This window comes from Pseudophryne corroboree, chromosome 3 (genome assembly GCF_028390025.1).
Source record: "Pseudophryne corroboree isolate aPseCor3 chromosome 3, aPseCor3.hap2, whole genome shotgun sequence".
Taxonomy (NCBI): domain Eukaryota; kingdom Metazoa; phylum Chordata; class Amphibia; order Anura; family Myobatrachidae; genus Pseudophryne; species Pseudophryne corroboree.
Window position 1 is genome coordinate 686,917,579 of NC_086446.1, and position 16,051 is coordinate 686,933,629.

Consider the following 16,051-nt stretch of genomic DNA (forward strand, 5'->3'; position numbering starts at 1 on the left):
ACTCCGAGCAGGGATCAATTTCTCAATTTCTCAGCGTTTCACCTAATGCTAGGCTTTATCACGATGGCTACCCTGAGTGTAATGAACCAAAGACTTCTGATCCTATGGAGTTAGTTGAGACAATGCATGGAAGCCCTGTCTGATGATCACAGTCCCAGATGATGATACCATCACCCTATATCAACCTTATCTGTTTCTATTTTGAAGGGAGTTCCCTTTACAGGGTCAATCTCTGTTTGGTCCAGAACTGGACCGAATTATCGCTCAGGCGACTGGAGGAAAAAGACAGTTTCTTCCAGTTCTTGCTTCCCACTCTAGAAATTCTAGGTATAGGGGGTATTCAATTAGTGCCGTTTTTTCGACCAGTCGAAAAAACTGCACTTTTCGCCCGTTTTTAGGTCGAATTTACATTCGACCTATTCAATGCCCGTGCCATTTTTTTGACTGGTCAAAAAAATCTGGCACTGGCGATTTTTTTACTGGTCAAAAAAATCTGGCACTGGCGAAAACCATGTGTATCTGCGAATTCACCGCCGATACACGTGTTTTGGAGAATTTGCAGGCGCAATTTTCACACATGCCGATTCGACAAAAGAAAAAAGTGAAACGGCATGGGCAAAAATGGATTAAAAAAATGGTCGAAAACGCTTGCAATTGAATACCCTGTGTCCAATTAGTGCCCTTTTTTTACCAGTTGGAAAAATAGCATTTAATTGAATACTACAGACTTTTTCGGTACTCTGGTAGGTTCCGGCCACCAGAGTTGCGACAGGAGGTTAGAGAGCGGGTGGCACTTGTTGGAGTGACAAAATCTTGAAATGATTCAGAGCAGGAGGACTCCCAGCCCATTTGTATAGGTGGCCGTCTTCTCTCTTTCCGGGAGATCTAGTTTCGGTCGCCCACAGACCTTTGGGTCAGAGGAGTACTTTCCAGAGGTTGCATACTGGACTTGGAGGGTCCTCGTACCCAACAATATTTTTCCCTTTTCCTTGGGATAAGCTCAGAAGAAGGGCTTTAAGGGGGCAATTCGCTCCCTTTTAGATTCAGGGGTAGTGGTCTTGGTTCCAGTACATCATCAGGGGGTGGTTTTTATTCAAATAATTTCCTGGTAAAGAAGCCAGATGGTTCTTTTCACCCCATTTTGAATTTAAAAAAACTCCAACCTGACTAGAGCTTGAGAAGGTTCAGGATGGAATCGTTACGTTCAGTAATTGCTTTTGTGGAAGTAGGATAATTTCTTGTGGCCTTATAAAGGGCGCATATCTCCATGTACCTATTTGGGAACAAGGTCACAAACTGCTGTGTTTTGCAGTGGGCCCATGGTATTTTCAGTTCCGGGCTCTGCCCTTTGGCCTTTCCACCGCACCAAGGGTATTTACAAAAGTTATGGCACCTATGGTAGCCATTTTGCTTTGTCAGCGAATTATGATAATTACCCCTTTAGACGACTTGCTATTAAAGTCCCCTTCAAAGGAGCTTTTGAGGGTCCACTTGCAGGTTCTCATGACAACTCTGGATCTTCATGGTTGGGAACTCAATCGAACTCAAGTCCAAATTGGTTCCTGCACAGAAGATGGTGTTTCTGAGCCTTCTATTCGACATTGTGTCAAAGCGTTTTTTTTCAGCCCGAGAGCAGGATCAGGGTCAGGATTTTTTTTGTCTCTACACAGGGTGTCCATTCTACACAGCATGCAGCTACTGAGGAAGATGGTGGCTGCATTTGAAGCGGTTCTGTTTGCACAATTCCATTCCAGGCCCCTTCAGCATTTTATTATTTTGCGCTAGAGGAGGTGGGATCCCTGTCTAGATCGACAGTTTTTCACCCTATCTGGACAGGTACGCCAATCCCTGGTTTGGTGGCTCTGCACACGCAACCTGTCTGGAGTTATCAATTCTCTCCCTGGAAATGGACTCAAGTAACTACAGACGCCAGTCTCCAGGGATGGGTTTCAGTGGTTCTAGGTTCCTAGTTCCAGGACGTTTGGTCACTGGAAGAAAGAATGTTGTCCAGCAATGTGGTTGAACTGCAAGAAATCTTTTATGTTCTGGTCCAGGCACAGGATCTTCTCAGACAGCCCAGTAGTTGGACAATGCCATGGCGGAGGCATATATCAACAAAGAAGGAGGTACCAGGAGTCCTCTGGCTATGGCAGAGGCGTCAGGATTATGATGTGGGCAGAACAATTTGTACCGGCCATATCAGCCATTTTTATTCCTGGGAAGCCGACTTTCTCAGTCAGCACAGAGTTCACCCAGAGGAATGGGACATAGTTAACCTAATTGTGGAGAAATTGGGTCTGCCTCATGGCATCCAGGTTGAACAGGAAGTTTTCACAGTAAGGGACATGGTCCAGAGATCTACAAGTGACTCTGGTAGATGTCCTAACTGCCAGGTGGTCTTTCCACGTCAGGTATATGTTTCTGCTAATTTCCATGCTACCGCATGTAATCAGAAGGGTCAAGTGCGAAAAGGCTCATGTCCTTCTAATAGCACCAGATTGGCCACGGAGCTCATGGTACTCAGATAGTCTGCCTCTGGTGGTCAACCAACCATGGAAGCTACCACTTAGAGAAGATCTACTGTCACAAGGTCCGTTCCTGCATTCCAATTTAGCTCAACTGGCTTTAATGGTGTGGCACTTGAGACCAGTATTATAAGGTCCAAGGGGTTTTCTACAGCCGTTATCCAGACTATGTTACGGGTGTGTAAGTCATCCACTTCTATTGTTTAATATAGGGTGTGGAAGAATTACATTCTGTGGTGCGACTCTAGAAAGATTTTGGCTTCTCTGTTTCGCTGATCATATTTACTTTCTTTTTTTACAGGACGGATTGTCCAAAGGCCTCCGCCTCGTCCATTAGAGGTCAGGTGTCAGCCTTATCTATTCTTTTTCAGAGACGTCTAGCATTTATACCAGATGGCAGAACTTTCATGCAAGTGTTATTGCATGTCCAACCACCTTATGTGTAGCCAGTCCCACCATGGGACCTTAATTTAGTTTTGACTGCTCTTCAGCGGGCATCGTTTGAGCTACTTCATGCAGTGGAATTAAGGTGGTTAACTTGGAAAGTAGCTTTTCTTTTGGCAGTCTCCCCAGCTCGCAGAGATTCTGATTTGGCAGCTTTGGCAGCTAGCTTCCCTCTTTTGGTTTTTCATAGGGACCGAGCGGTTCTCTCCACTCGGCCATCTTTTGTTCCTAAAGTGGTTTCAAGATTTCACCTAAATCAGGAAATTGTAGTTCCAGTGTTGTATCCATCTGATCCAGAGAGTCCTCTCCGGTTTCTAGATGTGGTACGGGTACTCAAAACATATGTGGATTGGACTGCTGCCTTGCATAAGACGCACAGCCTGTTGGTACTTTATGATGCCCAAAAAAGAGGCTAGCCAGCATCAAAACAGTCTATTGCTTGTTGGATTACTTCCACTATCAAGCAGGCCTATATAGCCTTGGGCAAGTCAGTACCTGATCCCATTCGGGCACAGTTGACTTGGGCCGTGAGTGCTTCTTGAGTAGCTTGGCAGGGTGCCTCAGTTAAGCAGCTGTGCAAGGCAGCTACCTAGCAAGGCAGCTATAGTGCACACATTTACCAAATTTTATCAGTTCCATGCACTTGTGGCTAAAGTTACGAGTTTTGCGTACAGCATTGCCTTTGCGTAATCCTCCTCACTCTTAAGGCTTGCTTGGGGGAAGTCCCAGTGTCAGTGCTTCCCAGATAGGACAAAAGAGGAAACAAGATTATTGGTTACTTACCATAGAATCAATTCCTCTGAGTCCATCTGGGAGTCACTGAATTCCCTCCCTGATGTGTATGATGGATTTTTATGTTCATCTCTTATTCATTCTTTTTCTCCTTTGGCTTTGCTAGTCAGGTAACTAGGGAGCTAAGGGAAGAGGGGGTACATAAGGGAGGGGGAGTTTTAGTAAATTATTTTAGTGCCTACTCCTAGGCCCCTCCCTCATATCCCAATGTCAGTGATTCCCAGATGGACCCAGAGGAATTGATTCTACAGTGAGTAACCAAGAATCTTGTTTTTTTAAAGGGGCAGCCATTTACAAGGCATGGTTTTGCCTTGTAAATAACTGCTCGTTTAAAAAAACATCCACGTTCAGCCGGCATCCCGCATGCCTAGTGAACTCGGACTTCATTACATTCTGCCCATTATGTTAATGTGATTGGCATTACAACTGTACAGATGTCGGAAAAGCAACATCTTTACAATTGGAAAACTGATCCCTGTTACATGCTTGTATGTATCATGTTAACCTTATAAGTATGACATGAGTGTATTCTGTCCTGGACATCGTGTCTGTAGCCACCATGACTACATCCTATCGTCAACATCCTAAAATAATAATATATTGTTTTGTACAGATTCATTCTGTGTTGTACAAGATTTTGACTGCAAAGAAGAATCATAAAGATACAACTGAATTGAAGGCGCAGTTTTTGGAGAAGTTCACAAAACTTGAAGAGGTAACAATATATTTGTACAAGAAGTAATATTTCCAAAATTTTTGAAAACCCATCCGACCTCGGTGTTTGGGAGGGACACACCTTTATTATTACCTCTGTCACGATCCTAGGCACGGCGATTCCCCAAATACGCCAATCTGTGAATCCCTGCCATGTGACACCGTTACTGGATACCTGAGCGCGTGTGTTAATTTCAACATAGTCACTGCCACCAGGCAAAGTACAAACGTTTAGGGTATGACCCAAGGCAAACTTATGGCTTTTGCCTGCAGCCAGAATTATTACTATTTTGGTAACACCTCTTTCAGAGAGTTGGGTTGGATACACAACAGAAAACCAGAGCTAAAATTAGATGATTTAATTTAGGTAAAACACTTCAAAGCTTATGTTACAGAAAAGAAAGTTACAAGATATAATGATAAAAAGTCAAAGTCACATGAGTAAAGACAGTTTCAAGAAAAATAAAAATAGAGAGATAAAACCCACTGATCCTAACACATGCAGAGTGGAACGATCAGATGAAGTGAAGCCTCTTCAGATATTATCGGGACATTAAAGAGCCAGGATGCTTCTCCTAACTCGCTTCTTTGATAATGGACAACTTGCAGTCTGTGAGGGGTGTATTGAACTCAAACTGCCCTTTCTCACAGTTCCCACCTCAGGGTTCCTTAACCCTTTCCAGATGTGTAAACTGAACTATAACATTGGGTCTCTTGGTCATATATGCAGGGGCTGGCTAATTACTTTACCCATTCTTTTGAAGCTGGGCAATCAGATTTATCAATCATACTAAGACACTGTTATAGCTAGCTGAGAGAATTTTTTATCACCTTCCCTAGCCAGCATGTCTTTTCTGGTCTCTCTGGTGACCCCCTGGGGTCAGTAAACAACCTGTTGGGAGATACACATGCTAGTTGGGAAAACACATTTCAGGCCTGACTTGCGTTTACTTTAAGATCTCAGTTCTGATAAGGGTCTCATCAAACCCTCTTTGAAGTTCTGTGTCTGTAACGAGATACTAGCCAGGCCAGTACTATTCTTTCATTTGTCCTGAGAATACATTTACAACACAATACAGTAGATCACATACACTTAATATAGTTTTTATGGATACAGAGAGAAAGAGGATACAATATGCTTCCCTGAAGCCTACTCTGCCTGACTTATCACAGATCTTGGGTACCTCGACACATAGCAGAGTTCCTGCTGTGAAGGGGCTGTTGGAATGACCTATTCACACAGGATTTATACATAACCACACAAAGGCATTTGCAGAGATTGATCAATGCAATATTATTTGCTTTTGCACATTCTGGCGTCAGAATGGCGTCCAATCATGACAACCTCTGTCTATTATTCTACCTGAGGGATTTCTTTGTTCCTCGCATTGAGTATATTTTGCTTTTTATTTAAGTATACCAAACAAAAGTAACATTTTGTATGTATATATATATATATATATATATAGATTAAACACTGCCACACCATGAGGCTCCAACTGGGGCTTATGTTGTAGAAGAAAATCAGCACTCCTTAAATGTCCAAAAAGTACGTTTTATGCCAATTCGAATAAAGTGACAAACTTATAGTGCAAAATAGCAGCTTGGAAATACAATTCCATCAGTCATGTAAATCTTACGTATCCTGAATCATGCTGGGGATACACATCAGACCCAGCCGGGTCTCCCTACAGCTGTTTCGGCTACCGCCGTCTTCAGGGGAGTAGTTTAAACTATTGTACCAAGCTCCCTATATTTATACCCACTAAATTAACATAATGTGCTCACCTGTCCTTATCGTTATCCTGAGTACCGCCTGTGCGTGTGCGTGGAGCTGCCCGGATAACTGGACGGCAGCCCGTGACATCATCCGGTCGCGCCACACTCTGCACAAGCGTCTCCCAGTGTCCCGTCCGTTGCCATGGAGATGTCTGTTCCACCCCCACACGCCACGTGACCGTGACGCGCGAGCGTGTCATACACCCCCCAGGCACACAGCGGTTCACCCATTGGCCTACTCGTCCTAACTTGCCGCCCTCCTAACATGATGTACAGCCCATAGCCTCCTTGTCACCTAGCAACCCGGCCTCATCACCCCACCCACCCAAAACGGCAACATCAGGACAACACAGCGTGTATCAAATCAAAAAAATATCAAAAAATGGGGAAAATGTTATTCCCCAAACGACTGTTATCTATGCAAATATACTACAGCACAATTCTAATTGGGGACATGTTAATCCTACCCATCTAAATGGCCATTCTCACCCTTAACATCATCCTAGCCGTAATAATCACATCTTGGGGCTGGCCATATGTCAATGTACTAACATCTACCCACATGTCTCCTGTGCAATGTATACGCCTATCAACCAATCTAAACCAAAACATAACTAAAAATGAATTACATACACATTACATTAAAACACGAACGGGAGTATCAGTGTGGAGAAGGTATCTGCTAATAAATTATAGTAAATTGAGAACTAAGAACAGCAGACCTGGTTTCTAAACCACACATCCTCTATAGAAAACATGATAGAGTTAATTCCTCATTGAGCCCAACTGGGGCCATGGCATTCAGCAAATATATCCATCGACTTTCCTGCTTTAATAGCCGTTTATTGCGATCACCACCCCTCCTCAGTGGTGGTACATGGTCAAGAGGCATGAATTTAAAGTCCTTTATTTTATGACCACAGTTCACAAAGTGTCTGGCCACCGGTGGTGTGCTGGGTTCCAATATCTGTAGTGCTTTTTTGATTGATGAACGGTGCATGGATATTCGTTCTTTAAGCATCCGAATTGTTTTGCCCACGTATATATATATTTTTTTTACAAGGGCATATGATAATGTATGTCACGTACCGGGTGTCACAAGTCATTCTGTATCTTAGTGTATGTTTAACTCCCAGCTCGGGATGCACAAATTCTTTGCCAGTCAGCATAAACATACAGTTGGCACAGCCACCACATTTGAAGGCTCCCCTCTGAAGGCTCAGCCAATTTGAGTTTCCCATCACTCCAGGGCTGATGTCAGACTGCGTGATCCGTTCCTTAAGATTCTTGCTCCTCTTATAGCTAAAGAGGGGTGTATTGGCACAGAATCTACTCAAAGCAGGATCCGTCTGGACAATGTGCCAGTGTTTCAGTATGGACTTTTTGACAAGACCCGACGTGATTGAGTAGGTGCTTGTAAATACCAGACGTTCTGTTTCCGCACTTTTCGTTTTGGGAACCAGCAAGTCCTCACGTTTAAGCCCCAGACATTTTGTAATTGCTTGTTTCACTTCCAATGGGTCATAGCCCCGCTCAATGAATTTTTGCCCCATATTAGCTAAAGCCTCTGGCAGTTTGGTATGGTCCGAAGTAATACGCGTCACCCTTACTAATTGTGAGTAAGGGAGTCCATTCTTTAGAGGTTGTGGGTGAAAACTAGATGCAAGAAGAAGCGTATTCTTATCTGTGGGTTTTCTAAAAACGCTTGTGGTAAACCTTCCTTCATCAATTCCTACCAACACATCCAGAAACTCCATTTTTACTTTATTAAACCGATAGGTAAATCGAATAGAACCAGGCCTGCTGTTCAACTTTCCCACAAATTGAGTCAATGCTTGCTCACCACCAGTCCACAGCATGAAGAGGTCATCTATAAATCTAACATAAAATGAGATGTATTTTGCAAAATCTACATCATTCATAATATTGTTCTTCTCAAAATTGTACATGAATAAATTGGCGTACGATGGGGCCATATTAGACCCCATCGCCGTCCCATGGAGTTGCAGAAAAAAGGAATTATTAAATAAAAAATAATTCTTGTGTAAAATAATCTCAATCAGTAATAACAAAAAATCAACTGGTGGACCCTCATAGTGTGGACTGGTGGTGATAGCACTCCTAACCGACTCGATCCCTTCTGAATGGTCAATACTGGTATATAAACTAGAGACGTCTAACGTCACCAAAAGACAATCATTTGGCGGCGGTCCAAATTGCTCCAATTTATTAATAAAGTCAGAGGTGTCTTTAATAAAGTAGGGAGTATGTTGAACTACAGGTTGTAAGTGGTAATCGACATATTGTGACAAAGGTTGTCCCAATGACCCTCTGGAGGAGATGATGGGTCTACCCGGAGGATCCACCAGACTCTTGTGCACCTTCGGTAGGATATATAAAAGGGGGATCCTCGGGTAGTCCTGCACGAGAAATTTCTCGGTCTGCTCATCTATCCAGCTGTTATTACAGCCTAATTGAATGATGGAATCAATTTCCTTCTTGAAGTTAAATGTGGGGTCAAACTGAAGTCTTTTATAGCAGGTTTCATCTGACAGCTGCCTCATTACTTCCTCGATATACTTAGATTTATTCATTATAACAATGCCCCCGCCTTTATCGGCGGGGCGTATCACAATATCGGCATTATTGTTTAAAGTTTTGATCGCTAATGACTCCTCCTTATTTAAATTTGAGTATTTGATCCTACTTTTCCGTAAGATCGGTATCGTATCCATCCTCACTAAACGCATAAAGGTCTCGATTGATGCGTTAGTTGAGGGTGGATCAAAGGTGCTAGCAATTTTAAACGGAGTTGATTTATACTCAGTGGCTGTTCGCTTATTGAAGAAGTCTTTGAGACGCAGCTGCCTATGAAACCTGTAGAGTTCGACCTCAAAATCAAAAGGTTTCTGTCGATGAGTTTGGACAAATGACAGACCCTTGGCTAACACCGCAGCCTCTGAATCAGTCAATTTATATGAAGATAAACTAAACAAGGCTACCTGCGGGTCGTCCTGGGGTATTTTTCTCTTTGATTTTTGATGCCTGACGCCCCCTCTCCTGCAGGGTTTTCTAACTCTTTTTCTGACGAAGTTTTGTTGCGTGAGGACACTTTGTCTCCTAAAAAATGTCTAGATTTGCAAGAATTATCTGAGTCACTCAAAGATGTGTTAGATTCAATATCAGTAAATTGTCTAGGTTGTCGTCTCTTAAACGTCTTACCCTGTTGCCACTGTCGTCTATTGGTTTGAGGTATCAACCAAGGATACACTCGAAAATCCCTATAGTCCTCTTTGACTTTCTTATATTTACCTTTCTTAAAGGCTAGCAAGTCTGATTTAAATGTCGCTATACTTTCATCCAATTTAGTTAACCAGTCAACACTGTTATCGGCTTTGATAATATCTAAACCTGCAATCTCACAGGCTTTGATATCCTTCTCCACAGCTTTGATGTCGGCGTTCACCTGCTGGATGACCAAGAGCATTAAATCAAAACTACACTGATTTAAGATCAAACACAATTGTCTGCAAAATTCCTTACAATTACGTCCCAACGTAGGTTGATTTTTAATTCTAAAACCTCTCGGGACTAAATTCTCTTTATGATATTGAGACAATGTCAGCCCATGAAGTTCAAGTTCCACTAATCTCTTACGCAGCCTTAATAGATCAGTATGAACTTCCTGCGGGCTGTCCTGATCAAAAGCCAACTGATCAGTGTTAGAAAAAAGTATTTTAGATATGTCTTTATCCTGAAATCTCTTGGTCCCAGTGATGTCGCCGACACCAAACTCCATCGTTCTACACGTGTGCACTCAAAGAACAGAAAACTGAGCACTATAATATGCACCCTCGCACCATGTGCACCAAGTGCAAAACAATACAATACATACAACAACCTAACAACATGTAATTAAAAACTAATATCGCGGTGCAGTCCAAATCCAGTTCAAGGAAATAAATAATTGTATATCATGGTCCGCACAACACTGTCCACATCTCATGCAGGGTGCCCGGTTCGGGGTCATTCAGATTAAACACTGCCACACCATGAGGCTCCAACTGGGGCTTATGTTGTAGAAGAAAACCAGCACTCCTTAAATGTCCAAAAAGTAAGTTTTATGCCAATTCGAATAAAGTGACAAACTTATAGTGCAAAATAGCAGCTTGGAAATACAATTTCATCAGTCATGTAAATCTTACGTATCCTGAATCATGCTGGGGATACACATCAGACCCAGCCGGGTCTCCCTACAGCTGTTTCGGCTACCGCCGTCTTCAGGGGAGTAGTTTAAACTATTGTACCAAGCTTAGGGTTCAAATCAAGATGGAGTCACTCAGAGCAGTGATAGCGAACCAGGACGATATGGTGTCACTGGATATCAGGGACGCTTACCTACATGTCCAAATTTTCCCCTTCTCACCAAGGGTATCTCAGGTTCGTGGTACAGAACTGTCACTATCAGTTCAGACGCTGCCGTTTGGATTGTCCACGGCACCCCGGGTCTTTACCATGGTAATGGCCGAAATTATGATTCTTCCTAAAAGAAATATGGACGCTTTCCTGATAAGGGCAAGGTCCAGAGAACAGTTGGCGGTCGGAGTAGCACTATCTCAAGTAGTTCTACGACAGCACGAGTGGATTCTAAATATTCCAAAATCGCAGCTTTTTCCGACGACACGTCTAATGTTCCTAGGAATGATTCTGGACACAGTCCAGAAAAGAATGTTTTCTCCCGGAGAAGAAGACCAGGGAGTTATCCGAGCTAGTCAGGAACCTCCTAAAACCAGGAAAAGTATCAGTGCATCATTGCACAAGGGTCCTGTGAAAAATGGTGGTTTCTTACAAAGCGATCCCATTCGGTAGATTTCACGCAAGAACCTTTCAGTGGAATCTGCTGGGAAAATGGTCCGGATCGCATCTTCAGATGCATCAGCAGACAACCCTGTCTCCAAGGACAAGGGTGGTTTCTTCTGCGGTGGCTGCAGAGTGCTCATCTATGAAAGGGCCGCAGATTCGACATTCAGGACTGGGTCCTGGTGACCACGGATGCCAGCCTGAGTGGCTGGGGAGCAGTCACACAAGGAAAAAATTTCCAGGGAGTGTGATCAAGTCTGGAGAAATATACTGGAGCTAAGGGCAATTTACAAGGCTCTAAGCTTAGCAAGACCTCTGCTTCAAGGTCAGCCGGTATTGATCCAGTGGGACAACATCACGGCAGTCGCCCACGTAAACAGACAGGGCGGCACATGAAGCAGGAGGGAAATGGCAGAAACTGCAATGATTCTTCGCTGGGCGAAAAATCATGTGATAACACTCTCAGCAGTGTTAATTCCGGGAGTGGAAAACTGGGAAGCAAACTTCCTCAGCAGGCATAACCTCCACCCGGGAGAGTGGGGACTTCAGCGGGAAGTCTTCCACATGATTGTAAACCGTTGGGAAAAACCAAAGGTGGACATGATGGCGTCCCGCCTGAACAAAAAACTAGACAAATATTGCGCCAGGTCAAGGGACCCTCAGGCAATAGCGGTGGACGCTCTGGTAACACTGTGCGTGTACCAGTCAGGGTATGTGTTCCCTCCTATGCATCTCATACCAAAAGTACTGAGAATCATAGGAAGGAGATGAGTAAGAACGATACTCGTGGTTCCGGATGGGTCAAGAAGGACTTGGTACCCGGAACTTCAAGAGATGCTCACGGAAGAACCGTGGCCTCTACCTTTAAGAAAGGACCTGCTCCAGCAGGGGCCTTGTCTGTTCCAAGACTTACTGCGGCTGCGTTTGACGGCATGGCAGTTGAACGCCGGATCCTGAAAGGGCATTCCAGATGAAGTCATCCCTACCCTGGTCGAAGCCAGGAAGGATGTAACCGCAAAACATTTTCACCGCATTTGGCGAAAATATGTTGCGTGGTGTGAGGCCAAGAAGGTCCCTACAGAGGAATTCCAACTGGGTCGTTTCCTACATTTCCTGAAAACAGGACTGTCTATGGGCCTAAAATTAGGGTCCATTAAGGTTCAAATTTCGACCCTGTCAAATTTCTTCCAGAAAGAACTGGCTTCAGTGCCTGAAGTTCAGACGTTTGTAAAAGGGGTACTGCATATACAGCCTCCTTTTGTGCCCCCAGTGGCACCTTGGGATCTCAATGTTGTTTTGAGTTTCCTAAAGTCACATTGGTGATCCACTCACCACTGTGGAATTAAAATATTTCACATGGAAGGTGAAGATTCTATTAGCCCTGGCTTCAGCCAGGCGTGTGTCAGAATGGGCGGCTTTATCATATAAAAGCCCTTACTTAATTTTTCATTCTGACAGGGCAGAATTGAGGACTCGTCCTCAATTTCTCCTTAAGGTGTTTTCTGTTTTTCACATGAACCAACCTATTGTGGTACCTGCGGCTACTAGGGACTTGGAGGACTCCAAGTTACTTGACGTTGCCAGGGCCCTGAAAATATATGTTTCCAGGACGACTGGAGTCAGAAAATCTGACTCGCTGTTTAGCCTGTATGCACCCAACAAGATGGGTGTTCCTGCTTCTAAGCAGACGATTGCTCGCTGGATTTGTAGTACAATTCAGCTTGCACATTCTGTGGCAGGCTTGCCACAGCCAAAATCAGTAAAAGCCCATTCCACAAGGAAGTGGGCTCATCTTGGGCGGCTGCCCGAGGGGTCTCGGCTTTACAACTTTGCCGAGCTGCTACTTGGTCAGGGGCACACCCTGACTGAGGAGGACCTGGAGTTCTCTCATTCGGTGCTGCAGAGTCATCCGCACTCTCCCGCCCGTTTGGGAGCTTTGGTATAATCCCCATGGTCCTGACGGAGTCCCCAGCATCCACTTAGGACGTTAGAGAAAATAAGAATTTACTTACCGATAATTCTATTTCTCGTAGTCCGTAGTGGATGCTGGGCGCCCATCCCAAGTGCGTATTGTCTGCAATACTTGTACATAGTTATTGTTACAAAAATCGGGTTATTCTTGTTGTGAGCCATCTTTTCAGAGGCTCCTTCGTTGTTATCATACTGTTAACTGGGTTCAGATCACAGGTTGTACGGTGTGATTGGTGTGGCTGGTATGAGTCTTACCCGGGATTCAATATCCTTCCTTATTATGCACGCTCGTCCGGGCACAGTATCCTAACTGAGGCTTGGAGGAGGGTCATAGGGGGAGGAGCCAGTGCACACCACCTGATCCTAAAGCTTTTATTATTGTGCCCTGTCTCCTGCGGAGCCGCTAAACCCCATGGTCCTGACGGAGTCCCCAGCATCCACTACGGACTACGAGAAATAGAATTATCGGTAAGTAAATTCTTATTTTTTCTAACACTGATCAGTTGGCTTTTGATCAGGACAGCCCGCAGGAAGTTCATACTGATCTATTAAGGCTGCGTAAGAGATTAGTGGAACTTGAACTTCATGGGCTGACATTGTCTCAATATCATAAAGAGAATTTAGTCCCGAGAGGTTTTAGAATTAAAAATCAACCTACGTTGGGACGTAATTGTAAGGAATTTTGCAGACAATTGAGTTTGATCTTAAATCAGTGTAGTTTTGATTTAATGCTCTTGGTCATCCAGCAGGTGAACGCCGACATCAAAGCTGTGGAGAAGGATATCAAAGCCTGTGAGATTGCAGGTTTAGATATTATCAAAGCCGATAACAGTGTTGACTGGTTAACTAAATTGGATGAAAGTATAGCGACATTTAAATCAGACTTGCTAGCCTTTAAGAAAGGTAAATATAAGAAAGTCAAAGAGGACTATAGGGATTTTCGAGTGTATCCTTGGTTGATACCTCAAACCAATAGACGACAGTGGCAACAGGGTAAGACGTTTAAGAGACGACAACCTAGACAATTTACTGATATTGAATCTAACACATCTTTGAGTGACTCAGATAATTCTAGCAAATCTAGACATTTTTTAGGAGACAAAGTGTCCTCACGCAACAAAACTTCGTCAGAAAAAGAATTAGAAAACCCTGCAGGAGAGGAGGCGTCAGGCATCAAAAATCAAAGAGAAAAATACCCCAGGACGACCCGCAGGTAGCCTTGTTTAATTTATCTTCATATAAATTGACTGATTCAGAGGCTGCGGTGTTAGCCAAGGGTCTGTCATTTGTCCAAACTCATCGACAGAAACCTTTTGATTTTGAGGTCGAACTCTACAGGTTTCATAGGCAGCTGCGTCTCAAAGACTTCTTCAATAAGCGAACAGCCTCTGAGTATAAATCAACTACGTTTAAAATTGCTAGCACCTTTGATCCACCCTCAACTAACGCATCAATCGAGACCTTTATGCGTTTAGTGAGGATGGATACGATACCGATCTTACGGAAAAGTAGGATCAAATACTCAAATTTAAATAAGGAGGAGTCATTAGCGATCAAAACTTTAAACAATAATGCCGATATTGTGATACGCCCCGCCGATAAAGGCGGGGGCATTGTTATAATGAATAAATCTAAGTATATCGAGGAAGTAATGAGGCAGCTGTCAGATGAAACCTGCTATAAAAGACTTCAGTTTGACCCCACATTTAACTTCAAGAAGGAAATTGATTCCATCATTCAATTAGGCTATAATAACAGCTGGATAGATGAGCAGACCGAGAAATTTCTCGTGCAGGACTACCCGAGGATCCCCCTTTAATATATCCTACCGAAGGTGCACAAGAGTCTGGTGGATCCTCCGGGTAGACCCATCATCTCCTCCAGAGGGTCATTGGGACAACCTTTGTCACAATATGTCGATTACCACTTACAACCTGTAGTTCAACATACTCCCTACTTTATTAAAGACACCTCTGACTTTATTAATAAATTGGAGCAATTTGGACCGCCGCCAAATGATTGTCTTTTGGTGACGTTAGACGTCTCTAGTTTATATACCAGTATTGACCATTCAGAAGGGATCGAGTCGGTTAGGAGTGCTATCACCACCAGTCCACACTATGAGGGTCCACCAGTTGATTTTTTGTTATTACTGATTGAGATTATTTTACACAAGAATTATTTTTTATTTAATAATTCCTTTTTTCTGCAACTCCATGGGACGGCGATGGGGTCTAATATGGCCCCATCGTACGCCAATTCATTCATGTACAATTTTGAGAAGAACAATATTATGAATGATGTAGATTTTGCAAAATACATCTCATTTTATGTTAGATTTATAGATGACCTCTTCATGCTGTGGACTGGTGGTGAGCAAGCATTGACTCAATTTGTGGGAAAGTTGAACAGCAGGCCTGGTTCTATTCGATTTACCTATCGGTTTAATAAAGTAAAAATGGAGTTTCTGGATGTGTTGGTAGGAATTGATGAAGGAAGGTTTACCACAAGCGTTTTTAGAAAACCCACAGATAAGAATACGCTTCTTCTTGCATCTAGTTTTCACCCACAACCTCTAAAGAATGGACTCCCTTACTCACAATTAGTAAGGGTGACGCGTATTACTTCGGACCATACCAAACTGCCAGAGGCTTTAGCTAATATGGGGCAAAAATTCATTGAGCGGGGCTATGACCCATTGGAAGTGAAACAAGCAATTACAAAATGTCTGGGGCTTAAACGTAAGGACTTGCTGGTTCCCAAAACGAAAAGTGCGGAAACAGAACGTCTGGTATTTACAAGCACCTACTCAATCACGTCGGGTCTTGTCAAAAAGTCCATACTGAAACACTGGCACATTGTCCAGACGGATCCTGCTTTGAGTAGATTCTGTGCCAATACACCCCTCTTTAGCTATAAGAGGAGCAAGAATCTTAAGGAACGGATCACGCAGTCTGACATTAGCC

At 43.5% G+C, this 16,051-nt stretch overlaps 1 protein-coding gene across 1 annotated transcript in view; it reads left to right on the forward strand.

The window, feature by feature from the left end:
• LOC135056609 (glutathione S-transferase omega-1-like) overlaps positions 1 to 16,051 on the forward strand; it is an 84,736-nt gene that overhangs the window by 52,763 nt on the left and 15,922 nt on the right. Inside the window, exon 5 of the mRNA XM_063962007.1 lies at positions 4,375 to 4,476. Coding sequence (XP_063818077.1) covers positions 4,375 to 4,476 — 102 coding nt within the window. The remainder of the gene's footprint in view (positions 1 to 4,374; positions 4,477 to 16,051) is intronic.